At 40.0% G+C, this 27,359-nt stretch overlaps 1 protein-coding gene across 14 annotated transcripts in view; it reads right to left on the minus strand.

Annotated features, from left to right (window-relative positions):
- The window catches only part of ANK2 (ankyrin 2), a 696,877-nt gene that overhangs the window by 54,760 nt on the left and 614,758 nt on the right, over nt 1-27,359 (minus strand). For 12 of the 14 annotated variants that reach the window (XM_088448313.1, XM_088448312.1, XM_088448317.1 and 9 more), the window contains 5 exons: nt 20,124-20,249; nt 19,601-19,723; nt 17,946-17,978; nt 12,985-13,006; nt 2,159-2,233 (listed from right to left, as the gene is read on the minus strand). In XM_088448313.1, the coding sequence (XP_088304439.1) occupies nt 2,159-2,233; nt 12,985-13,006; nt 17,946-17,978; nt 19,601-19,723; nt 20,124-20,249 (379 nt within the window). Of the gene's footprint in view, nt 1-2,158; nt 2,234-4,352; nt 9,651-12,984; nt 13,007-17,945; nt 17,979-19,600; nt 19,724-20,123; nt 20,250-27,359 lie in introns of all 14 variants that reach the window. The other 2 variants (XM_088448319.1, XM_088448318.1) reach the window with 1 other exon arrangement.

Here is a 27,359-nt window from a genome sequence, read left to right on the forward strand (position 1 = left end):
TGGGGCTCTCCTGGACTCTAAAAGAGTGGACCAATCTCCCATATGGAGGATGCAATGATACGTTTCACATTGAATCATGCCATCATAGCCCCATCACCCACTGTAACATACCACAATGCATGGCTTCTAACAGCAGGAAAGAGCCATGATGATGATCATACCTCTGTCATGGCTGCCCCCTCCAGGGCTCTCCTAGAGGAGGCTTTTAAAAAATCAGCAAGTGTTATGTAAATCCCTTTATTAGTAAAACCCTCAGAGGTTGTGGTGAATTCAATTGCATTTTAATTAGCAAGAAAGGTGCAGCCACGCAAATACGAGAATCCCCCTGTAAATGGATCTTCTTCACCCCTTTATCCCATTAAAATAATACTTTACTGGAAAAAAGAAATCTCCTTTCTGCACTTTACTGCAAAGCTGAGTGCGCTTGGGCCACTAAAGTCCCCCTAGTGCAAAGTGACGCACTCCTGCAGATGCCATCTTTACGTATGCACTTCACTGTAAAACTGGGAGCAATAGTGCAGAAATATGCACTACATTTGTGCTGTTCCTTGATAACCCTTAATGTTACCTAGCAAGGAATAATTGAACACTCCCAAAAGTAAACACAAAGGAGATAATGCAGAGCGAGACCTACGCCAATCTGCATAGTACAACTTACATAGAAATCGCTTTGCCCATAGCATGTATATGCGCCTGTGCACATTTGCATACTTCTGTCACTTATGCCCCCTTGTGGCTGGAGAAATAATAAGGGAGGGAAGAGGCAGTCTAATGCAGGACAATTACAGTAAGGACAGAAGAGAAGAGGGGGTCTGTGTACCGTTCCTGTGTAAGCCCCCTCCTTTCTCGTTGCGCAGTAGACTCTAACTTATCTACTGCGCATTCACAAACTTCTAGGAAAATGGTCATTTTCCTGGTGACTTCTGTAGCACCAACGCCGCTCTCCAGGGAAGTGAGTATATGGGTGCATTGTGTGCAATGTGGTCCCACCTAAACCCAGAGTCCTGTGTGCACCGCAAAGCCCCATTATGGATATGCCACTGAGTAAGGACATGTTCTGTGCTATTGCAAACACATGCAGACTGACACAGAGACATACTGTATATATGCCTGTGTAAGCAGGAAAATGTGCTGGTGGTTGAATGCAGATGTAAATATATACAGCTTATAGCGGTGAAGAGTGAAAGTTGTACTGATGCTGATAGGTGGTTACTTCATTGCTTGTGCGGATACAGTATTGTTTTGTATGTGTGATCTAGCAAATCTAGTCCCTGCTGTATTAGAGAGGTTTTTTTTTTTTTAAGATTTACTGTAGTCTTACAGCAGATGCATATTTCATTAGCAAAACAACTGTTTAAAATGGTTAAAAACATGGGGCGCTCAGAGAGGAGGGGCCCGTGTGCATTCCCAGCCAGGGGCCCCCTGCTGTGACATGGCTGACCGGCAACCGCAGCATCAGTAGACTCTGGGCACTAGTCTGTGCCCAGAGTCTACTGCGCCATTTTCCTGGAGATCTCCTCACTGCACATACGCAAAACGCCGGAAAAATGGCAGCGGCGGCATTCTCTGGCGTTTTGTGCAGAGCTGAGACACCCGATGCGGGACCTCGAAGAGGTATTAGATAATATGGGTGCAGGGTGTGCGGTGCGGCCCCACCTGGACCCAGGGGCCCGTGAGCACCACACACCCTGCACCCATTATAGATACGCCCCTGCATCCACTGCAGAGTTTCATATGCCCACAATTGCTGCTTTTATATTGAGCACATTTTATGCTTGTGATTCGGAAAGAATTGTGTCCTGCTCTGAATCATGTCCAAAGAGATAAAGATTATTGACTGTATAAATGGAAATGTAGAATATCATTTACTGATGTTGGTATATGAGGTCTTAAATTCATACCCCCCAATTGATAATAAAGTACTATGATTTGCAAAAAAGACAGGGCAGTGAAATGACTTACAGTACGACTGACTTGAAAAATTTGCTTACTGAAGGCCAGCAGGTTTCGGTACAGACAAGCAGGTGTATTAAATATTACTCATTAGTACATTATATTTAGCTTAATGCAAAAGAAAATTTTAAACAATGATTTTCAAATCATCTTATTATCATGGGGGTGCTTGCAATTTTGGTAGAGATTCGTTATATTGATTTACCTGTCCAGCTAAAGCCCAGATGGTCAGCAATATAAGCCAGTCTCTGCTCCGTCCTCTCTTGATCTTCCTCAAGACCTAAATAAAAATAAATATAGATCACAATATGTTACAAAAATAAATAAAGTATTGCTTTAAAAAAAGTTTAAAAAATCTACTTGGAAGACTTGTGTTGTACATAGATGTGATATCACTTACCTCACTGTACACAGAATTGGGATAGTACCTGCATTTGTAAAGTAGATACTATAGTATAGATACTAAGTTGACCACAAATTGCACCAAAACAAAAAAAATTTAAATAATAATAATAGAACTCCAATGGGTTTACTTACTAAACAACACTTTTACAAACTGTCGACTTTTAGCTATTTTGCTGTAAGTTTTAAAGTGGCTAATGTTTCATAGGCAACACACAAAAACTGCTGCTTTATATCCCGTAGCAAAACTGCAGAAAATCTTCAGCTTGTAAAAAAAAAAAAAAAATTTAGTGAATAAACCCCCAAGTGTTTCATAGATTATTCATCTGCAATTTAAGAAATTTTAGCACTACCACTGTTTGAAAGCAGAATGCAAATCGGATCAGTGTGAGGCCTTCAGAGATCAACTTTCAAAGAAATGTAAAGGAAATCACAATTCAGTATTCATGGACACTTGAAATACTCAGCGAAAGTTAAATTAGAGGCCATTATATTGAAGACCATTGTTGACAGTCACCTTTTTAATTCAAAAATATATTTAAATATTGCAAAATGTTGCTTAAAGCAAAATAATTTTATATACAGACTTATCATTTTCATATGTAGTTTATGGCACTGAAGAAAACATGAATAAACAACGTTTTTACTTGTGGCCTGTGGCTCACATGAGAACATTAATATGACCGCAGCTTTATTTCCTTCCTCAAACAAGCCACACTGATCTGTGTTTATTAAACTTGCTGCCGTCTAACCACAATAACCCTTGCTACCTGCAAATGTACCCTAAACCCAATATTTTTATCAGCACAACTTATGTTTAAATTTTTGTTTTTGAACAGTGCTTTTACTTACCTATCGGTAACATTGGGGCTGATGCAAAGTCGGCTGTGTTTGCTCTTGCTTTCCGTTCACAGAACTAAATGCATATATTTGCCTGTACGCAAAGACTTCTCCTATCCGTACTGTTGGCTTGGCACCGGTCATAGTGCCTGAGCAGGGTGATTTTGCACCCTTGACGTCACATCATGTGCCCAGGGGCAGGGCAGCTGGCACCAGAGAGTACAGCACCACAAGGAGTGACCTTAGTACACTCAGGGTAGAGTGCGTGCTGAAGCGCCCAGAGGATGCTTCTGGCAGCTTTGCAGCAGCACTACTGGCTTCACAGTGCCGTTCCGGGCAGCCAGCAAACCAAATGCAGGTGCCGTGGGGCATACACACATACCAATCGTCGGCGCGAAATGTTATGACTGGTGTCACAACTTAGCGGCCATTAACATGTTGAGCTGTCAGTCACCGGCAGCCTATGCAGCAAGTGTACAGGCGGCCGGCTGAACGCCCGTAAACACAGCACGATGTACCACTATGTCTGCAGAGCCGATATGTTTGTGAACAACGTCGTTCACAGACATATCGCCTGTACACAGTGGCTGACGCTCACATGATATATCGGCCGTTCAATTGAACGGCCAATATATCGGCCAGTGTGTACCCAGCATTAGTTTATTTGTATGTCTGTCATTCTTGCAAGCATTTTACTGCCAGACTGAAAGACTATCAATCCCATTTTAAAAAAGGTAAAATGTTACTACAAATAATATGTGGATTTTTTGTACACCTATTTAGCAAGTAAGGACAACTACGGGACTGGATAAGACATTGTACTAAAGAAGAAAATTGTTAAGTTTGCTTTTTTTTATCCAGTAAGAAACCGTGATCAATATGTCCATAAAGCCAATCTATGCAAGCCTTCACACTGAAGTTAATGATTGTTTTAATGGTATTTTATTGTTAATGCTTTAAAAAGCATTCACAATGTCCAATCTTGAGATTTTTTTCACACACAGTCATGACTTTTACGACATAAAACAGACACAACATGCAAAAACAAAAACAATCTCAATATTTAAAAAAATGTTTCACAGGTCACAGAAATAAAAAAATTAAAATAATTCTATGACATGCATAATAGGGGGAACTCCACTTTCTGTGGCAAATACCTTGTCTATTGTCATGGCTATGGTCATCTAGAATGCGTTCAATTTGCGTTTCGATTGACTCATCCCATATTGGTCTTGTATCAAAGATGTCTTCTGGAGCAAATTGTTGAGATTCAATCACTGGAACATTTTCAATTACTGAAATTTCGAAGGCACTACTCTCATCATCAGACACTGGTTCTTGTTCCTTTTCAGCTTGTGTAAGTCTATCTACCAGTTTTGACGCTTCATCACTAATTTCTTCAAAAAAATCAATAGAATTTTTGTACATTTCAAAGAAACTTTCCTGTTCACTTGTTGCTGGGGAGGATGATAAACACTTTGTCATTGTTGGAAGTTTTGAAGAATAAGACTTTGGCTTAGTTACCTCAATATTTTCTCCCTTAACTATCTGACTTGGTCTTTCAGAAATCTCGCAATAAGATTCTGTACAACTTTGTGTTTTAGTAGAAGTTTTGATTTTAGAATCTGATATCCTGGCATCAGACTCAGATTTGCTCCTGGTATCCTGTTTTCCAGGTAGTTTGCTGCTAGGGTCAGATATTTTCAATTCTGTTGAAGTGAGAAATTGCTCAGATTTAGGTATGGTGGCCTTAATAGGGATCTTGGACTTTGGCTTTTGATCATCCACAAGAATAAGACCATCCGTTGACATTCTGTCTTGAGTATTAACTGGAATTGATTGAGAATGTTCTTCAGACACTGATGAAGTAGACCTTATAGGAATTTTAGACTTTGATACAAAAGAAGACCCACTTTCTGTGTCTGCTGTAGGGATTTCAATTACTGACTTCTGTTCTTCTGGTGAAGAATCTGGTGATTCATCTCGCTCCAAACACTTAGTATGAGTAGTCAAATCTATTTGCATTTCAGTAACAGATTGCTCTGGAGATGGTAACCAAGAATCCGGTGGACTGTCAAAACCTTCTTGAGATTTTGATACTTTTGACGACAGTTTCTCTGCTGTAGCAATTTCAGAAGTTTCTTTTTTAGATATTTTTGAAGATGCAGATATGCCCATTTTAATTGGGATTCTTGACTTTTGTTCTGATTTTGTGACTTCTGTGTCTACATCAATAGCGGCATCCATATCCGAGTCAGAAATTGACTGGGTATCAAACAAAGATTCTGTTGCCTCTTCCAAAATGCTTCCTGGTACATCAGTTTCTGCAGAAGAGAAAGGATCAGATAAATTCTCAGGAATCTGTGATTCTTCTTCTCCACTCTCTTCTTTGATTTCTTCTGGCAAACTTTCAGCACACTGCTGACCAATTTGGAAAAAGTGAAAACTTTCATCTGCATAGCTTCTTTTGGTCATATCAATAGCTCCACTACGAGTCATCTCAAAGAGCTTTCCTTCCTGAAACATAAAGGGATTTTGTTCACTGGTTGGTGTACCTTCTTCAGTTGGTGTACGTGCAGGAGTGCTATCAGGAGTCGTGCCCTGTGATCGTTTGTCTACCATCAATCCAAATATTTTTTGTTCTTCCTCTTTCACTCGTGCTTCAAAAGCTTCATCATCCTCTCTAATAGAACTCCATGAATCAGGTTCAGCATCAGATTTAGTTATGATAATGTTCTCACATTGATTATCTGCTGTTTTATTTAAGGCATCTGTTAGAAAACATTCATCACTTCTTGAGGGGCACCTTAGTGTGTCTTTGTCCTGTTGAACATTATCTTCATGTTGTTCACTTTCTGATCCCAGAGTCACACATCTTTCAACCTTACTGTGTTCATCTGCCAATTCTGCAGCTATATCATGACTGGTAAAAAAATTATCTATAGGGACATTTTCATATGGACTTGTTATCTCAGGAACATATACACTACTTTCAAGATCTATATGCTCTTTTTGAGAGTCTGTAGATGATGTCGGACAGTAATCACTATGAATTAAAATCTTTGATAAATTAAATGCTTGATCACTGATGACGACATTCACTGGTGACATTACAGATCTGTCACTTTGTATCTCATGCTTTTCATTTTCATATGATATGTGTTCTAGGCACTGAGTGGCATAATGTTCATGGGTAATTTCTTCACTGAAAGATGAATCATAAGGAGCTTTAGATTCAGGGTCTCTGTCTCCTATTATTGCCTCTTCTAGATCATTAATTATATTGCTAATATCTGTGTGTGTTTGTGATACTGGCCCATTAGGGCTGACTGGTTCACTAACACCAGATCTCGTCAAAGGTGAGGGCCCGGTAATATCTCTCCTTTCAGGTTGAATAGTCATAATTTCATTCTCTGAATTGTTTGTGCTTTCATACTGGCTGTGTTCCCTATGATTAATATTTTGGCTGATAGCATCGACTGATTGGCTCTCTTCTGTCTTAAATGAATCTTGTGCGAGGATAATTGGTTGAAAAGATGTTTCTTCAGGGCTTGAACTAGAATCTAGACTTGGAGGAAGTGGGGACGGAGGTTGAACTCTAATTACGGGATCCAACAGTAGACCAGAAACAGCTCCTTTTTTGAGCTGGGTTAACTCAGGTTCACTTTCTGAAGAGGAAGAACTTTTTCTACTTTCTACAGACATTACTACAATCTGTACATCTTCACCCTGCACTAATTGTATACCATTCTCTTCAAGGTCTTCTCCATTTGAAATGTTTGAGTCACTTACTGTAGTACATTCTTCTTGTCTGGACTCTTTCTTGTACTCTCTTTTTTGCTTTGCTTCTTGTTCAAGTTCATCAAACATTTTGATCTTTGTTACCATTTTGAACATTTCTTCTTCAGGTGTAAATCTTTTTTTTGGCTCATTTTCAGAATCTTCTTCTGGTTCCTCCAAAACTTCTGGAATTATACCTGGCTTTGGATGACCTGAGTATGCGTGAAAATCTTGGGTTTTGGGTGTAACCTCATAACTTATTTCCTCAGAACTGGGAGTGTCTGGAGAAAGTGGACTCTTCCCTGAGCTTTCCATAAGTGATGTCTGTTCTATGCTATCATCCTCAGCACTTCCATCTGGATCTCTCAAAATTCTAGAGCGCAGAATCATCTCTGCAGTCAAATCTGATTTTAGACTTGTATGAAAGGCTGAACCTATTAGAATGCTAGACTTAATTTTATTCTCCACTGGGCTGCTCTCAAGGGAATCACGACATGGTGATTCTTTTGTTGGACTTGGTTCTAAAGAATCAGGAGTTTTATGTGAAGAGTTGTCTTCTAACACTGGGCTTGCTTCCAATGAATCCTTGTGACTAATTGCTAATGATTCATCTGCCAATGGACTACTCACATCATCATCTTGAAAATTAGTTTTAGACAGGATTAGTTCTAGTCCTTGAGGACTTTTCACAGTAACTTGAACTTCATCTTTTATTGGAGAATGTTTACTTTCTATGGTGCAATCCTCAACTGCAATAGATTTTTCAGCACTTAGAACTTCTGGTGTTTTCAAAATATCATCCATGTCTTGTTCAGGAAAGCTTTTACTCTTATGTGATGAAATTTTCACTAGAGACTGTTTTTTCCCCTCTTTACTCTCTCCTATTAGTACAACAACATGTTGATCAGGCTTTTTAGGTGAAAATGAGAGGCTTTCAGGGCTTGTCCCTGGGGTCTCTGCTAGTCCTTCATGTTTACAACTATCCTCTGAGCTCATCTGAGGTGTTCCTTCCAATAAGCTACCACTTGGAGAATCAGCAACACCTTCATGTTTAAGGCTATCTGAGCTGTCATCATTTGTACCACTCTGTAAAGCTGGTACAAGTCCATCTGTTCCATATTCAGAAGGAAATGATATATTAAAGGGACTAATCAATACTTGATCTAAATTTAACTGACCACCTTCAGTTTCGGGAAGATGCTTAAATTGCAAATATTTATCATTGTCCTCAAGCTCTTCTTTAATAACATCAGAAAAGTCTGTGGATGTTTTTCTGTCGGGGCTAATTTGTAGGTCTGCATCTGGGTCACTAATGCTTACTCTTAATCTTATATCTGTCCTTTTTTTAGGGACTACATTATCAATGATTTGATGCACAGGTTCATCCACTGCATGAATAGTAGCAAAAGCAGGCAATGTGGAATGTTGCACATATTCTTTTAGATGATCAGAGACGGACTTCATGTTACTACTATCTATTTGGGATAGCTGCTCACTTTCACTATATCTAAAACTTATTTCTTTTACTGAATTATCTAGCTGCTGCTTAACATGATCATCCATAGGGACTTTATTTTCTCTCAAAAAACTGTCTACTGATTTGCTTTCTGTAGAGATTTGTTTTTCTACTGATGATGTTTTCATCTTGTGCTCAAAAAGCCCTGATCTTTCCTTAGATGGGTCATTCCCTGACTGGAAAGCTTTCATTAAGTCACGAACGGACATGGTTTCGTCCAGTCTCTCTGTTTTAAAAGATGGAGAGACTGTTGGCTGAATTACATGTACAAAGGTTTGCTGCTTGGTAGGCTCAGAAACAACATCCTTCAGTGGAGCTTTGCTTGATATGTTTGCAAGTTCCTTCTGCTCTTCTTCAACTCGCTTTTGGAGAGCTTTTACTTTATCTTTTATAGATCCAATTGGTGTCTCTTCAATGACAGGAGATACTTCTTTTACACTTGGAACTGGAGTTGTAATAAGGCCTTGTTCATCATCAAGTGACTCTTCAGAACTAAATTTTGCCATTCCCATACCTTGGAGCTCTTCTTCCCTTTGTCTTTCCTTAAGTTTCCTACGGACAGGCTTTTTAATTTCCAATGGGGGTTTACGTTGATCTTTTTTCTGTGTTCCACTTTCATTAGTAGCCAAAGTATCAGATGGATATGAGTTTAGGTCATTAGTTAGATAGCTCACCATTTCATTCATATCAGATTTTATCTTTGGTTTTTCACCTCTGTCTATTCTTATTTCTATACATGGTGTTTCGTCAGCATCAAGAAGTGCACTTAGTTTGGCTTCCTCAACTTCATCATCCCCTACAATAACCCATTCCTCTTCTTTTTTATATGACCTTGAAGAGTGAGCTCTTTCATATAATAATTCTTCTCTAGGGTAGGTTCCCGTTCTAAGAATTTCATTCACTTTTTCCAAATCTTCTTTTACCTTTTCAACAATTTCAAATGGTTCTCCAGGATCTTCATCTGATTTTTCAATTTCTTTTGTTTTGACTGAACTTGGCTTTTGGGGGACATCAGTTGTTAAAATTGCAGTCATTTTAATTAGATCTTGTTTCATGTCACATACTTCAGATAGTAAATCTGGACTTGCTAAAACTGGTTCACCATTGACAAGATGGCTTTTCAAGATGGATGTTTCTGTGGATTCCGTCTCTTCATCATCTTTGAGGTGAACGAGAAATATTAACATAAAATGGCAATAAATAAATAGAGATTGGAAAATGTAATCATGAAGGAAATAATCACAGCTTTAGTTGAAGTGGTGGTGTGAATGCAATGGACTGGTGTGGTTGGTGGATCCAAACAGCCTTGAACATCATGCTAAAGGAAAAAGGTAACTGGGGAGGAAAATGGGCAGGAAATAACTTGCTTAGTTTTCAAACAACATCACATTCACGCATACAACACAACAACAATAACAATTTTGACACAACAACACAAATGAATAAAAAAAAAATAAAAAAAAAAATACAGTGGTTTTGAACAAAGGCATCTCAAGATTGTTTCGATGCTATTCAATCAATACAAAATAAAAGTAGAAACAAGAGACAAAGTTGTTGATTGTTGATTGCCTCTGTCTAAGAAAAAGTCAATGGTAGTGAATTGCCAGAAAAACAGGTTAAAAGTACTGGTACAGAATGTCATATTTAATATGATGTCATAACATATATAGAAAGTACTGCATCAGTGTGTCAATCTACTGTTATTAAGCTCTTGCTGCCAGAGAGGTTTTGAGGAAAAATGTATACAACAATTGAAAAATACGAACCATTGGCTTAAATATAAGTATTTGATTTTTTTTTCTTATGAAGCTGGAATATAATTATTTGGCAATTATATACATTTTGCTCCCTCCGTCTAGTGTTCACATGGCCAGAAGAAAAAAATAAAACAGTAGACATGCTCTTTAATAATTTCAATGCCACCTTAATACACTACTCTAAGCCCAGAGATCCAAGTGCGTTTAAAGGAGAATTGCACACAGTTACATATTTCTCTTGCATCCAGCTAAGTGATTTATTGAAATAGCTGCAAGTAATTCCTTGATTATAGTTCACCTGACAGTAGTGCACTATTCTGCAATGTTTTGTGATTGGCCTTTTCAGATCGCTGTGATCAGTGACAGCCAATCACAAAGCAGTAAGGTAACTGCAACGTGGAAACGGTTATCAAGGGATGAACGGCACATGTTTCTAGAAGCTCAGTGATGGGTAACAGGTGGTCCTAGGGTCAAATGCAGCCCTAGGGTCAAATGCAGCTTTCTGAGTACACCCCCACAACTCCCGGCTCCTTTGTGATCTATTGTCAAATACTGTATGTACAGTATGCTATAGCTTGTAACACATATTTAAAATACAGTAGGTGCCTCTTTGGTTAGATGTATTGCTTTGGGATGCACTCGGGAAACCGGCTGACGTGATCCCGACAGCTGGCTTCCCGACTGCTTTATCCCGGCGTGGGTTAAATGACACGCGTCTATATCTAGATGCCTGTCATTTTCCCTGCGGCTGGCGGTATTTCATACCAATTCCATTGCTTTAACTTATTGCTGAGATTAAAGGGAAATCAATGTGTCGCCCATGTGGCCCCTGAAGTGAGTTAGGTTGCCTATCACTGACGTAGCTGAATGTATGAGAAATCTGTTTGTAGGTGGAATTCCTATGGTTGCAATCTGATCTCACTGATTTACTTTAGCAATCATGTAACTTTAAACTTTCTTGGCACTGGAAAGGCTAAGGAAAGAACACTCAGCGATTACAGTTAGTCTGCATGTCTATAAATATCAAGTTAAATAGTAGCAATGTCCAGTATATTTACTAATTTACTACTTTTAGATGCAGCCCTGAAATCCTCTCTTGCAGCAAAAAAATAAAGGCTGGCGACAAAATGATTATCTGAACCAGCTGCATATCAGCATTTCCTCTGTGAATAAATCTTGAGAAAAAAACAAGTATTTAATTCTGTCTTTTGTTTTTTTTGTTGTTGTAGCTTTTTTTTTTTTGCTAATAAAGTGGAGGTATGATCTTAGGAACATCCTTAGTGTTTGTGAACACATAAGATTTGGTTTAACTATAAAAACAAAGGTAAAAAGGAATATTCATGGGTCAACATAAAATGATTTGAAATAGAAGATGTTATGCACAGCAAACGAAAGGTTAAGAACATCCGTACAGAACACACACACACTGCATATGTAAGTCAAGTTATTTCCATGCAAAGCAGAGGTGCTACAGACTCAGGTCATGTTAGCCATAACCTGAAAATAGCGTGATATGAAAAGAATCTGCAACATACTGTGGTGAAGTGCTGCAATAATTATCTTGCATTCTGCTATCATGGTGTATCATTCTATAATCCCTGACCGACACAGCAATCCATATGGCATTGTAATGCTTTTACAACAGCTAGTCAAGAGTGACCAATCGTTAATTTCATTTGTACTGCACTAGCTAATCTAACAGCTGAGTGTATAAGTCACAGCTTAATTTCAAAACTGCAGCAATTGAATTGCATCCTAATATTGTGCAGAATTGCATGTATGCGTAGCAGAATTTACTGACAAATAACGAAAATGAATTGCTTTATTATTTTATGATTTAATAAATCTGCATTGGGAACATTTGTAAAGTTGCGATTTTGTTAGAATAATTATTTCTGTGAACTGATTCATTTTAAAGTTTGCTATTTGTATTCTTATGAACACATTACTGGTTTATCTATACCAGAATTTCCAAATTCTAACTGTCCAGGATTTAAGGATATCCATGGTTGATCACAGATGGTTAAATCAAAAGACTGAGGTACTAATTAAGTCACCTGCACCCAAGCATGGTTATCCTTAAAACCTGGACCGTTAGGGAACATTGAGGACCGAATTTGGGTACCTCTGATCTATGCAAAAGAGTAAATGCCTCTATAAATTATCTGTTATTATAAACGTATTCTGTTGCTGGTGTCCAAACTGGCTCTCTGACAGTATAATGGACAAATAATTCTTATATTGTGTTGAGTGAAGATTATACAACAGGCACTTCACCACAGTAATGCTGGCTGTCATCTAATGCTTTAAGACTGTATCGCTTTTTTTTGACCAAGCATCAAGGTGTCCACAGAGCAAGTGATTAGCTACAGTTAATTAGTAGCAGTCTTGTTATGAGGACACTATGCCAGTAAAAAACTGATACAGTCACTTAGCTGGTTAATGAGATGACAATGTTATGTCAACAGATGCACGGCAAAAATAAAATGGAATGGGCTTTGTAGCAGAAACAATGGGGAAGAGCACAGGAAAGGTCAGTAGCGGGGAAGGGTATGTTTAGTAGTCTAATAAGATATGTTGTAGCTTACATCCCTACATAATGTTATTGGAACAATGCTAATATATTACATGTATCAGCTTTATAAAAGCAGTGTTAGTATCAGTATAGTTGTAAACAGTCTGCATGAATCTTTCATGCTAAATTTATATATGACATCAAAATAAAAGAGCACTTACTTTTATCAGAGGCAAGGTTTTCCTGGAATAAATGAAACATTGATCAGATAATTGAAAGACACTATGAAACATACACATTTTTATATATAGGGGGCAGGTTCACATTTAACATAGAGCAAGCTTTATTTACTATAGGATATATGGATAGATCAACCCCTACAAAAAAAGATGTTTAGAGATATCTCACTATGGGGTTTATGTATCAAGCAGTGAAAAGTATGGAGAGGTGGACCAGTGGATAAGTTGCCCATAGCAACCAATCAGCTCCTACCTATTATTTTATAGACTGTACTTGATAAATGCTACTTCAAAGCTGATTGTTTGCTATGGGCAACTTCTCCACTGGTCCACTTCTTCACACTTTTCACTGCTTGATACATAAATCTCTATAAAGTGTATACATTATGCTCAATTTACAACCATTCTGACTGTAGTTTAAGATCAGAGGGTGGCTGTAGTGAGGGTGTTCCTAGCCATGCAGAAGGAGGCACAACCATGTCCACTGTGCAAACGAACCCTGAATTTACCACGAGCACTGAGCTGTATTATTTAATAAAATGGACGGTCCTCCCAGTGCCCTTCAAAGGGTGCAATCTGTGGTGTGTAACTACTCCAGTACTTTCCAAAATGCAGGCTTTAGATAATGTGGAGGCCTTTCTTATCACTATTGAAAGGGTTGCTACCTTGCAAGCATGGCCCAAAGATTCCTGGGCCATACGGATTGCCTCTCTGCTAACGAGGGAGGCCCAAGCGCCCTATCCCTGGAAAATGCAAAAATATATGACCGAGTAAAGGCCATCATAGTGTATACCTTTGGCCTCTATCCAGAAGCGTACCGGCAGAAAGTCAGGTCTGTGTCCTATGATCCTAATGAAAAGCACCGCATCCTGGCCCAGAAACTGGCTGACATCACAGTTAAATGGCTGCAGCCGGACCTACATAATTCCGCCCAGTTGGTAGAGTTGGTCACTCTCAAACAGTTTGTTGCACTTCTGCCTGCCAAAGTTGCTCGCTGGGTCCAGCTGCATCGAGTTGAGAATTTGGATCCTGATGTCTGGCTAGTGGAAAATGCCTTGCTGGCGCAGGATGGTATGGAGAACCTTTCTTCTTTAATTATGTCGGAGTCTCCCTGTATGTCTACATAGTGGGTGTTGTCCTGGGATAAGGTGCCAGTATACCTCGCAGACGATGGCTCCGGGGAAATTGAGACCCACAGCTTTGTCCTTCTCTTCACGTAAAACATGGTTTTATGGGAAGGTCATGGCCACCCGTTTTCCAGAAGATGGAGGTCCAGAGTTGAGGACTTCCCCAATAACTCTAGCTCAATGTGTTGCTCATGTGGCCAAGGTGGGCATCAGGAATGGGCGTCTACTCAGATGGATTGCTCTTCTTCTGGTGTCTTTACAGTTATAGAGAAATGCCCTCTTCCGCCTAGAATACAGGTACGTGTGCAAGTCGGTAATAGACTGGTCGAGGGCTTGGTGCATTCTGGATCTGCTACTACCCTGATACAAAGGGATTTGTTGTCCCCCGAGTTGTTGTTGCCCCACAAACTAGTCCACATCTATTGTGTGCATGGAGATGTTCTGCCTTTCCTGTTGCCATGGTCCCTTTGATAATCAGGGGAAAGACTGCTAAACTACGTGTGGGTGTGTGTCCTTGGTTACCAGCCCCTGTGCTAATATGTCGTGACTGGCATCACTTCCGGGCTCCTGCTTTGCCGGAGGAACAGGTGCCTGCAGCAACCATTAGAGAGACATTTCCCTTCTTCCCTGATTTGTTTCTGTCTCAGGTAAAGGCTCCTAAATCTAAGAAATAAAGGAGAAGGGATCACAGAGACTGGCTTGCTCTTGATGTTTTGTTGTGACAAAAGGTATTTATCCATAATGTTACTACTTGCAATGTGCCTGTAAATGCTGATCTTCATGTTCATGTCAATGTATCTGATAATTCTGATGAACATGTCATTACTAATGTGCCTAAGCATGCTGATGTCCATGGAAATGCCGAGAAGTCTAGGAACACTGATGTGTCTAGCAGCCAGCCTAATCCTTGTGGCATGAGGAATAAACATGAGGTTCAATTAAGAAGTATTAATGCAGAGGTCTTAACAATTCCCCTTGCACCTCAGCCTGATTTAAGAAAGGCCCAACGGTAATATCCAGCTTTAAAAAGGGCCTTCGAACAGGTTCTTTCAGTGGCTTGTGTCCTGTTATCACATGTAACAGAAGTAAAATATCCCCATTTTGTATTGCTTAGAGAGGTTTTATATCGACTAGAGAAGCACAAACAAACGGGGGAGGTGATACGACAGTTGGTGGTCCCGGGCCCTTTCAGAATGCAGGTTCTAGTTTTAGCCCATGCCATTCCTTGGGGTGGTCATTTGGGACAGGATAAGACGGTGGAGAGAATAACCTCCTGGTTCTACTGGTCAGGTGTTTATGCTGAGGTCTCATGGTTCTGTTCCTTTTGTTCAGAGTGTCAAAAGACAACAGTAAACCGACCATATCCTGCCCCGCTGATCCCTCTTCCAAATATAGGGGTCCCCTTTGAAAAAATAGGGGTTTAATTAGTGAGTCCGATTGAACCACCATCTAAAGGCTATAAATGAATTTTAGTTGTGGTTGACTATTCCACCCGTTATCCGGAGGCATTTCCCTTAAGGGTCACTACAGCCAAACAGGTAATGACTAAGTTATTAGAGCTGTTTTCCAGGGTTGGATTACATAAAGAAATTCTTACTGACCAAATTCTTACTGAATAAATCCTGGACTTCGGCTACCCTCAGAACTCTGAAACTGGAGCACTGAAAACCTTCATTACGCAGCAATTCAAGGGACAAACTGTATGTCTAAGTTAATGCAGGGGGTGTTAAAGTTGTTAAAAATTAAATCTGTCAGATCCTCAGTATATCATCCCCAAACGGATGGCTTAGTCAAAAGATTCAACCAGACACTAAAGTCTATGTTAAAGAGGTTTATAGAGACAGAAAAAAGGTGGAATGAGCTTCTACCCTATTTGTTATTTGCAATCAGAGAAGTGCCCCAGGCTTTTACTGCCTTTGCACCTTTTGAGCTTCTTTATGGGAGGAAGCCACAGGGTGTTCTCGACCTTTTGCGGGAAGCATGGGAAGAATAACCAATAGAGGGCGAAAGCATCCTTCAATATGTGGTCCAGATGCATAAGACCTACTAGATCAATTGGCCCGGGAAAATTTAGTAAATGCACAGGAGGCTCAAAAACTTCTCTATAACCATAATGTCCGAACTCGAGTTTTTTTCACATGGGGATAAAGTCCTTTTGTTGTTACTGTACCTACTCAGGGAAGCAAATTACTAGCAAAATGGCAAGGGCCATTTGAAGTAATTAGATAGGGTGGAGAAGTAAATTATGAAGTTTCTCAATCGGACTCCCATAGAGGTAGGCAGATTTACCATGTTAACCTGTTGAAAGCATGGAAGGATCAAGAGGTGTTTTTTGTAGACCCTGGTAATGGCCATAGTGACCTTGGTCCACAGATTCCTCAGTCTGATGGGGTTTCTTCACCCCTTGAATTCAGACAAGCTGAAGCCTCCCTTGGGGAATCTTGTTAATTAATTCTCAGATGGTTTTTTTTTTATAAACCAGGGAGGACCAATTTAGTTTTACATGACATTGTAACCCCACCTGGCGTAGTAGTTAGACAAAGACCCTATAGGATTCCAAGGGAAAAATAAGTGCAGGTAATCAAAGAAATACAAGAAATGTTGAAGTTAGGGGTACTTGAGGAGTCATCTAGCAACTGGTGTAGTCCCATTGTCTTGGTCCCAAAACCAGATGATTCTACACAGACTTCCGCAAAGTTAATGCAGTATCCAAGTTTGATACCTACCCAATGCCAAGGGTTGATGACCTGCTTGATAGGTTAGGCTCGGCCAGATATATTTCTACCCTTGATCTTATGAAGGGATATTGGCAAATTGAGCTGACAGGGGAAGCTGGGAAGAAAACTGCTTTTTCTACACCGTTGGGCCTCTTTCAGTGGAAAACAATGCCTTTTGGCTTGCATGGTGCCCCGGCCTCTTTTCAGAGGGCAATGGACCGGGTGCTTCGTCCTCATCAGAATTATGCTGCAGCATATTTAAGACGATATTGTCATATAATGACACATTCTGAGAAAAAGTAGCCAGGAAGGAACCACACCCTTACATCACTTAAGACCAGCTAAGGTATAAAAACCTGGTCAGTGAATATGTGAGGGAGAGCTTGCACCTTCAGCAGCTCTCTCTATGCTGGGCAATCTGAACAATGACTGTGCTGGGAATACTCTGCTCGTTTGAACTGCTGTCTCATGTAAGCTCTATTATTGTTCCTAAACTGTGTTTGACTTATGTACGAAGTCATTACACTGGCTCTGCCTTTTCAAGCCTGGAATAAAAAGCATACTTGTTTGCATCATCTCAGTCTCCCATTGGTCGTCTGAACATACCCGCTACAATGATGTTGGAAAATGAACATCGCTGATCTGATTACCATTACAGTATTTCTGGGAGTGTTGGAAAGTGCTGTGGGTCAGTTCATTATCAGAATAATTTATTGTAACTGCTATGTGATGGTATTATGATAACTCGGGATAGAATTAATGACTCAAGAGTGGGACACGTTGGAGTGTGGAAGCCAGACATTGTGAATACAGTAGCGTGTGGTTATAATGAGAGGATATTGAGCAGCTCATACCTACTGTCTGATCGGCTGCTATGTAGCAAGGACACAATGTACCTAACTCATATATATTGATTACACTATCAGAAAGGACAAACTGTATATATTTCTCAATTAGTAATCATCAGTGGCATAGGTGATTAAAATTACATCATGGTTTCTTCTAATATTTTATTCAGGCAAGTTAAACCATTCTGTAATGGCTCACTCTACTGTATTGATATTTCATATTGGTAGCCATAGCAGTTGTGAGAAATTACCTCATCTTCAAGTTCTTGATCTGATTCATATTCCTTTGAAGCCCGAGCAGATAAAATGTTGAAAAAGAAAAAAATATAATTAAAATGTTTATTTTTCTAGTTAATATATATCGGAAACAAAGTAGCAAATTTAGGGGTCTATTTATGAAGCAATGATAACCCCCCTTTCTCCATTTTTTTATTGCTGGAGCAAGGGGTTATCACCACTTCCTCTCATTTAAGAAAGGAGGTACCACAGGGAAACCACAAATTTCTCTTGCAGACCCCTATTTTCAATAATTACAGCGCCCCCATAGCTTACTATGGGGTCCGGGGTATTTTCTCTATTTGTCAAGTGATGTAAAGCTTTGCTTTCTGATGCTGGGTAACGCCATCTTGAGAGGGCATGGCATTACCTATACCATTCAAAGGGAGTTCTGCAAAGGAGGAGAAACTTTGCTGATACTCTCTGCGTCAAGTGTCAATGGCCACGCATATGCATATTGCCTAAACTCCTTGCTAGCAGCAAAAGGTAGAAGAGAAAACCTCCGAATAGTAGTAAGGTTTTCGCTGGTGGAGTCCCAAATTGCTAATTTAGGGGCTAACTGTGTACTGTATCATTGCGATATGCAGCAATACAGAACACGAACACTGAATTACTAATGATAAACAGGCCCCTCTAGCCATTAGAACTTCCTCTATAAAGGCATAAAACAGACTGCAGGACATTTCAACAGTAATGTATGTACTATTTTACACACCACTGTACAATATGCAGCACACATACAGTATATACACAGGAATCAGTATGAAATACTGATGGAGGAGATGCCGGCTGTCAGTACAGGGACAGCGGAATCCCGATGGTTGGAATCCTGGTTGGGGAATGGTGAGTACTGTTCCCCTGTCCTATTTACCTCCTAACCCTGCTTTTTGCACCCTAATACTAACCCTCCCTACACCACACCCTAACCTTACCGGTAAGTGTCTAACCCTCTCCCCTTAGTGCCTAAACCTACCCCCTTCCCCCCGGTGGTGCCTAACCCTAACCTCCCCCCTCCCACAGCCTGACCCAAAGTATCCCTGCGGTGCCTAAACTTAACCCTTACCCCCCCACGACTGATACTTACCTTGCCCCGGTCTCCTTATGATCGTGATGCCAGCTGCCGGGATTCCGACGTTGGCATCCCTAGTCATGTCGGGATTCCGATGCCGGTGTTCTGTCGGTGGTCGAGATTCCGGCACCGGAATTTCGGCAGTTGGCATCCTGGTCATAGGGATATTAACCGCATCCCTGTACACACCTATGCTAAGACAATCTGACTTAATATTGTTGTGCCTACTTGTGTGTGCAAACAAGATGTTGTCTGTAGCAAGCAATATTAAATACAGTATATTGAAATTTACAATATAGAATGAAACAGATTCTGCGCTCTATATTCAGCATATGGGGCAAGATAAGAGGAACTGTATAAGTGGTTCATTTCTTAATATTGGTTCAACAATGAGGACTTTTTTTGAATTAGTATAAATTGCATTCTTCTATAATGTTTTGTTTATTTTTAATTTCCAGACACAAATCATTTACATATGGGGCTTGTTAAATTTGAAGGCTTCATATAGTAGAATTAAGCTGCTGTAGAACAGTGATTTTAGTAAAACAATGCACATCCTACCTTATTGTAAAATGGTAATGTGATATTCAGATTACAAATGGCTTGGTGCACAAGGCCTCTAGTAGATTTTGGCTCCTTCATGAAAGACAGGCGTCCACAAGGTTCTTGAGTTGTGTCTCGTACCTGATGTTGAGAGAAGGTATGTAATATTTTTGTGGCACTTAGCGGTAAAATGTATTCGAATGTGTGGCATTTACTGTAGATTATTGTAGTTTTCTTATTTTCCACTTTTCTATTCTTATGTTATTGCAAACATATCCCAATGTCCCATTTTAATATATCAATTTAAATTAATCAGTATTAAACAGCCAAGCTGCAGGTTTTAAATGCAGTTGTCAGTAGACCATTAACTGTTGGTATATGAATGAAATGGGACAGTTTATACGCAAAATCAACAGATTTGGCTATAGATGGTTGGATCTAGGGATGTAATGGGTGGCTTCACAGCATTGTAATCAAGGATTCAAGTTAAGAACTCTAATGACAATGGTTGTGTCACTTATTTTCAATGACTAAATGTTACCTTGACAAATAATGGAAGTCTGTTTTCTTTAAAGGCATAGAAACTAAATATATGATGTTGGCCACTCTTAATTAATGGTATTATATTGCCAAAGCAGTCTACGTAGATTGGTTTTCCTTCCAGAACCTGAAAAGAATACAGAACAAAATTAATTGGCAAAAAACTACCGAAATACAAATTTTCAATATTTCAATTTTATTTATTGCAACTTAATGTTTTAACATAAAACATCTTAGAACTATGTGGTACCTCCCTCAGAACCCCATTCATTCGAGATATATTATATTCACAACTCCCTGACACCTCCATAGTAATCCTGGCATTGCTGCTGCTCCAGTCATTCTGCAATAAATAATCTGCCTTCTGCCCTCTTTACCTTCAAAATTGTTAAGGCTGTTATGCTGCGTTGTATGCATCAGGGTGTGGAGTAATTGCCGAACTGGTAGCAGGGCCCACCTAGATGTTGGACAAGGGAGGTTTCTGTAAAAACGTGTGTGTGGGCGGAGCTAAAGAATGGTAACACTTTGGCCTGTATTCAATTGCCGGTGAAAAGTCCCGGACTCTTTGCATGCCGGAGATTTCGCGGTTATCGCTAGTTTTGCCTCCGGAAAAGTATTGCGCTGGTCCCAACTATTCGCCCTATTCAATTGCAAAGGACGCGAGAACGCGTCCCGGCGAAACTTAGATCGGCGAAAAGTACTGTCAGATTTGGGGTAATCAGCCTGTCACCCCCCAAAACATGCACTGACATGGGGGATCACTATGGATACCCCCGAATAGCCCTGCTGAAAATTTTTGGGGTGCTTGAATGCTCTCAATTGGTGCTATTTAGCGTCTTTGCACAAGTGGTGAAAAATAGCATTTAGCAGTTTGTTATTGGAAAATTACGTAGTCCCAGCAAATTTGGGGTATATGAAAATGGGTGTAAGCATGGTTAAAAATTACTAAAGTGCGTTTTTAATAATCCTAAAAACCGCACCTTCAGCAAGCACCTGCAATCAAAAAAGAGGTTGGGCATACTTGGGGGACCCCCTGGACTTGATTTTGCTAGTTTTTAAGTTTGTCCCCCAACTTTATTTTTTTCCCAACCCCAAAACAAAACTACTTTTTTGGGGTGTTCTAAAGTATTTTATTAACTTTTTTTTGACACAGTTTACCTTTGGGGGACTGTCCCAAGCCTGCAGGAGTGTTCCCGCAACTTTGCACCAAAAACCCCCAATTCTGCAATTTTTTCTGCCTCCTTTATGTGGCGAATCTTGTCCACTGGTTACAAGACGCAGACTTTTCGCATCGGTGGAAAGTCTTTACAATTGGATACGGGGAAAATTTCTCACCTGGCGAAATTACGTCACAGCCGAGAACTTTTCCACGATCTCGCCGGCAATTGAATACGGGCCTTTGTGTTAAGTGACTAATACAAGATATATGTACATTAAAGTTAAATTATATGGTAAACAATATTATAATAATAAATAATTTTGGCAAGTATCCTTCATTGGATTTTTACAAAAAGCTTTGGCTGCTTATTAAGTAAAATAAACAAAACAAATTGCCATAAAGATCTTGCTATATTTAAGTTTTTAGAAACAATTCTTCATAGGTCTAAACAGTAAACATCAACTGCATGGATTTATTGCGATTCGGATGGAAGGCCTAATTTAGTGTGTAGAACGCAGTTTTTTAGGACCAGCTCTGTCTGTGCAAGTCTGTATTTTATTTGGAAGAATTAAATAAATGCAGTTCTGATACTAGAGCTTTCATACTTTGCTGTTCTGTTCCACATTAGTGATAAATCATCTCAAAAAAATACTTCCTTTACCTAATTTAACTTTGAAAAACAATCTCTATATGTTGTGGCAATACCAAGATAGATGGCTGTAGTGAGCCATGTATTCTGTGTGATTCTGGAGGGATCCGTCCACACAGGGTAGACAAAGTAAGTGTGACCACACCTAAAAGCTGCCTTGTGGACAGAGCCCAGGTAAGGGCTAAGGAGGCAGACCAGTCAGGCTGCCAGAGGTGACAGTCCAAGTGGTACTGTGGCGGCTATAGAGCCCAGTGTACCTGGAGGCCAGTGTGGGCCAGGAGGCCAATGTCCAGACCTGTAAGATGACCACAAAACTCTCCATACTTGCAGGAGGCAGGGAAGACCACTAAAGAGACTGTATGACTTTGTGGAAATCAGACCAGGAGGCCACGATTATACCTGTGCGAGACAGGACTAAAGACTGACATTGTATGATGTTTGCAGACTAGCTGCCCATAATAATCAGGGTTCAAGAAGTGAGATGGGGGCTAGGATGGGGGCTAGGTCATTTGTTATTTTTGTTCCTGAATGCTGACAGTAAAGCTCCATTTATTTCCTTTAAACCTGAAAAGCTGCATGTGGACCCTTATTATGCACCTAGGCACCGCACCACTGACCCTCTACTAACTAAATTACTCCATGTTATCACTATATGGTGGAGAATGTGGGCACGCATAATTGGATTTATACAACAGATCTACGCAGAAAATGTGGATTATAACAACACCTTAATGGAAGACATGAATGCTGTCTGCACAGAAAGGAACCTGACTCACCTGCAGGTGGTGAGTGAAAAAAAAAGTGTTTGAAGTTTTGTTTGAACAAAATTTGCTAGAAAACAAGTGTGCAAAGTCACTTTTTTACTTTGGAGAGGACGAAAAATTTGTTTGCAAACATGCTAAAGTGTTATTTCAAAGAAAGACAAGTGGTTATGACATTTGTTGCAGCAGTGTACAGCAGACAAACTGTGTTTATCTGGCTGAAAGGACCACAGCAAGGTGTGTTACAGAGAGATTCCTTCTGCAAAGACTGTCAAAAGAACAGTGCTTGATACATTCTGGTAATTGTAGTGTCACATCAAGTAAAGTGTTTTGCTGTGATGAGAATACAGTGAAATCAAAAGCGGTTCCTGTGTTTATGCTGTGTACCAATAAATATGGGGAAAAAAGGCAAGCTCTCAGAAAAGGCAAGTTGCCTATAATTCTTCAGTATAAAGCTGGAGCAATGCAAATCCAAGACTAGAGTGTACAGTCTGAAAGTAAAGCAAGTGTGTTGCAATGAGGTGATTTGAAGTTTTTTTAATCCTCTGTGGTAACTCTTTTCAAACTGCTGGGGCTCAAAGTAAGGTTCCATAGAAAGAGACATTTAAATTGTGAAAGCAGAGTAAAACTGGCAGTGATTGTGGTCAGTGTATGGTGCGGTCCACCAGGATAAGGCTATGGGGGGTATTTATCAAAGACTGGAGAGAGAGAAAATTGTGAGAGATAAAGCACTAACCAAGCAGCTTCTAACTTATGGTGCCCACACACATACCGACTTTTCATCCAATTTGTCCGATTTAGACGAATCGTGACGACAGATCATGTAAAAAATGGTCAAATCGTGAGTTTGTACTCTTGATCACGATGCCGATGCTCATCGCCGCTCGTTGTACCTTGAATCTTCAGATCTGCCGTGCTGTAGGGCAGATTAGCCAATCTGGGATACAATGCACTGGCTGCAAGGTCAGATTGGACATTTTTAACTCCAAATTGTGACCACCTGGGGAAATCGTGTACATCGGCTGATTGGGAGCAAGTCGGTATGTGTGTGGGCACCTTTACATTTTACAAGCTGTGTTTAAAAAATGACAGTTAAAAGCTGATTGGTTGATACTATATCAGCATACAGACATTTCACTCTCTGTGCGAAGTTTGGTGTGAAACACTGTTACATTATTATGACCAGATAAGTGACTTAGAGGAAAAGTCTACGAAAGAGAAACTTCTGCAAGTGCAAATTGAAAACAAGTTACAGAGTGATTTATCCTATTTGAAAATAGCATTTAAACAAAAGGAAGATAAGAGAGCTAGACTTTAAAGCTCTTAAAGAGACATACCTCAAATTAGTGGCTGTGTCTGAAGTTCTGAACGCCTTGAGGAGGCTGAAGCATTAAAGTCTATGATAAAGTGTGAAAATGATGTGCTTCTCGCAAAGAATGAAGTGTTGTTTGGAATAGAGCATGAGAATAAGGTGCCTTTTGCAAAACAAGAGCAATACATTGTTTAACTGCATCTCAGAGATGTTTGGAACTTCAGAGGTAAGAGAAAGAATTAAAAGAATATGTAAAGGGACATCAGAGTGACGCAGTGCGCACTCAAAAAAAAGTGGCTGATTTAACTCTGGTGTTAAAAGGAAAAGACATGGAGATTGTCTCTTCTTCAAGGCTTAACCTCACAGTCAAACCTTCAAATCTTATCAGAACCATTGGTTTCCATTGATGCAGAAATTGTATAGCCTTTCTCTTGTTGTGAAGCTGTGCCCTATTTATTTTGGGGATAGCTGACACAGAGGGGATAAGGCGCTCACTGATTTTCTCCAGACAGATCTCTGAAGATGTCTATTCACTGTGAGAGCACTTCAGAGGAATCAAATGTCCACATAGGACCTTCTTTAGACCTCTATTCATGTCGCTCTGCTCTGATTCAGTGACCAAAAGGATTCGAGACAAGATGTCTCACAACAGCGGTGGTTATAGATGGTAACGCCCGGGCAATCTGTCGTCTGAGCTATCAGCATCCGTCCCAGTCTTCGGTGGGGTAAACTTATATCTCCTCTGCCAACATGTTTTGTCCACCTTGTGGTCTATTTCAAGGTGGAATATTTCTTACCTTGAAATAGACCACAAGGTAGTTGAAACATGTTGGCAGAGGAGATGTAAGTTTGACAGTTGTGTGAAGAGTAGTATCCTGTATGTGAAACAGTGTCTTTATGCAACTAGGATGGAAGTTGCAATGCAGTGGAATTTATCTGTGAGGAAGTGAATTTGTCTTAAGCTGGGCATACACTATACAATTTTCTGTCAGATATCTGTCCAATCTGGCTGGTTGGAATGAAAGCCTGGAAATGTATGGGAGCAAATGACAGTCGATCATATGGTTATAAACACTGAAAAAAGGACAAAAAAAATTGTTCAAATTGGTTAAATTTGTGTGTTATAACCAATTTGTCTGAACAACCATTTTTGGCTATTTTCCAGTGTTTGTGAGCAAAAGGACGATTGTCATACATTACCAAGTTTTCATTCCAACCAGTCAGATTGGACAGATATCTGACAGATAATTTTATAGTGAATGCCCAGCTTTACACTACAAGGTGTGAAGCAAGTAAACCAGCTAAACAGAAGCTGAGTTTAAAGACCTCTGTGGAAGATATGAGCAATGTTGAAGTGGCAGAGAGCCCTCAAACATATGAGATGAAGTTTGTGGCTCAATGGGATAAACATTCAAGTATGTTATGTGGACAAGAGAGTCCAGAATCTGAGAATGCCAGTAGCCATTACAGTGCTTCAAGGCTGAAAGTTTGGTTTCAAGCAGTAGTCTGCCAATAAGAGGTTTAAGCATGAGAAGCCTTTATTCTGTAAAGAAGAAACCAAGAAAAGGCCAGTCTGAATCAGATGGGTCTAAGGAAAGGTCTGTTGCTGACAACATAAGTGTACAGGGTAGAAATCCTGGCATCTGATGTTCAAAGAAAAGTATTATAATGGCGAAAGAAGCGTAAAAGGCTCTATTTGAAATGTGTTGAAATGGAGAATGTTGTTGCTAAAGGTGAAAGTATTGTCGCACAACTGCTGGGCAATTCACTCAAATATATAAATTTCCAAAAGGTCAGAAAAAAAAGAAGAGACTCAGGTACCTGGATGACGAGACCATCAATGACAGACAAGTCTGGATGATACACATGGATGTGGTGAAGGGCCCTGATGTGAAATGTGAAGAGGGAGTTTGCCATAAAAATGCCTCATCCCAAATCACTCAACCCAGGGGTTGTAAGCTGGGAAGGGGGATTTGTGGCAATACCAAGCTAGGTGGAAATAGTGAACCATGTATTCTGTGTGGGGCTGGAAGGATCCACCCACACAGGGTAGAAAAAGTGTAACCACATCTAAGGGCTGCCTTGTGGACAGAGCCCAGGTGAGGGAAGGAGACCAGTCAGGCTTCCAGAGGAGACAATCCAAGTAGGACTGTGGCAGCTATAAAGCCAAGTGTGCCTGGATATGCCAGAAGTCCAGTGTGATTGTGTGAAGCTGTAGCATCCAAACTGCAGACCGGGCCCATACTTGCAGAAGGCAGGGAGGACCACTAAAGAGACTGTAAGACTTTGTGGAAGTCAGGCCAGGAGGCCACATTTATACCTGTGAGAGACAAGACTAAAGACATACACTGTATGATGTTTGCAGACTAGCTGCCCATAATAGTCAGTGAGGTAGTGCCCCGAATGGGGGCTAGGTCGTTTGTTATATTTTGTTCATGAATGCTGACAGTAAAGCTCCATTTATTTCTTTTAAACGTGAAAAGCTACGTGTGGACCTTTATTATGCACCTAGGCACCACATCACTGACCCTCTACCAAGCTAAATTACCTCAAATTACCCAAGTTATCAAAATGTACTATAATATAATGCAACATTATATAAGATTACTATAATGGAATAAAATATGATTTGTTCTAAATTATTTAGATTAGTCTCACATACTCTACATACCAACTCCATCTGCTAAACATGTACTACAGAGCCCAACTTCCTTCCCATAGGCAAAATGTATTGCTTATACCAGGAGTGTGGCCTGCAGTTGCACTGCCACTCAGTGTGTGTGCTGCAAAGTGCTGTCCAGCCATGATTATTTCATTATAGCAGGGTAGTGCCTTGTGGGGGCCAATTTATCCAGAAAGATTTTGAGCAGCCATTTCATTTACTGAGCACCAACATGGAAATTACTTTTGCTAAGCAGCACAGAAATTGAGATTGGGACTCCTATATGTGTAAAATTATGACAATCTATTGCATGGAAGTCCCAATTTCTGCCTCTGGTGTGCCCAATAATGCCTCTCATGTACTATTTAATGTTTCCTATATATCTCCCAGATACTGTTGTGATGTGCCATATACTGTGCTTCCTTCCCATTATTAAAATAACTGTTCCAGTGAATACATATAGTTTTACATTTGCATAAACCACACCTACATTGGGTGCAGAAACCTTTCATTTCACTTGACTTCTATAGTTTTAGAGCTGGTTACATTTATTTAAACCTTGTCTAAAGGTGCTGTCAGTAGTATAGACAGGACGCATGGCATCTATATGAAGTACATATTACGGCACTTTCCTCCATTGCAAAATGGGAGCATGGTACACTAGAGGTTGTAGGTGGGGTGCAGACAGCTTGCA

The sequence above is a fragment of the Taudactylus pleione genome, unplaced genomic scaffold, assembly GCF_031769625.1.
Source record: "Taudactylus pleione unplaced genomic scaffold, aTauple2 ptg000454l, whole genome shotgun sequence".
NCBI lineage: Eukaryota > Metazoa > Chordata > Amphibia > Anura > Myobatrachidae > Taudactylus > Taudactylus pleione.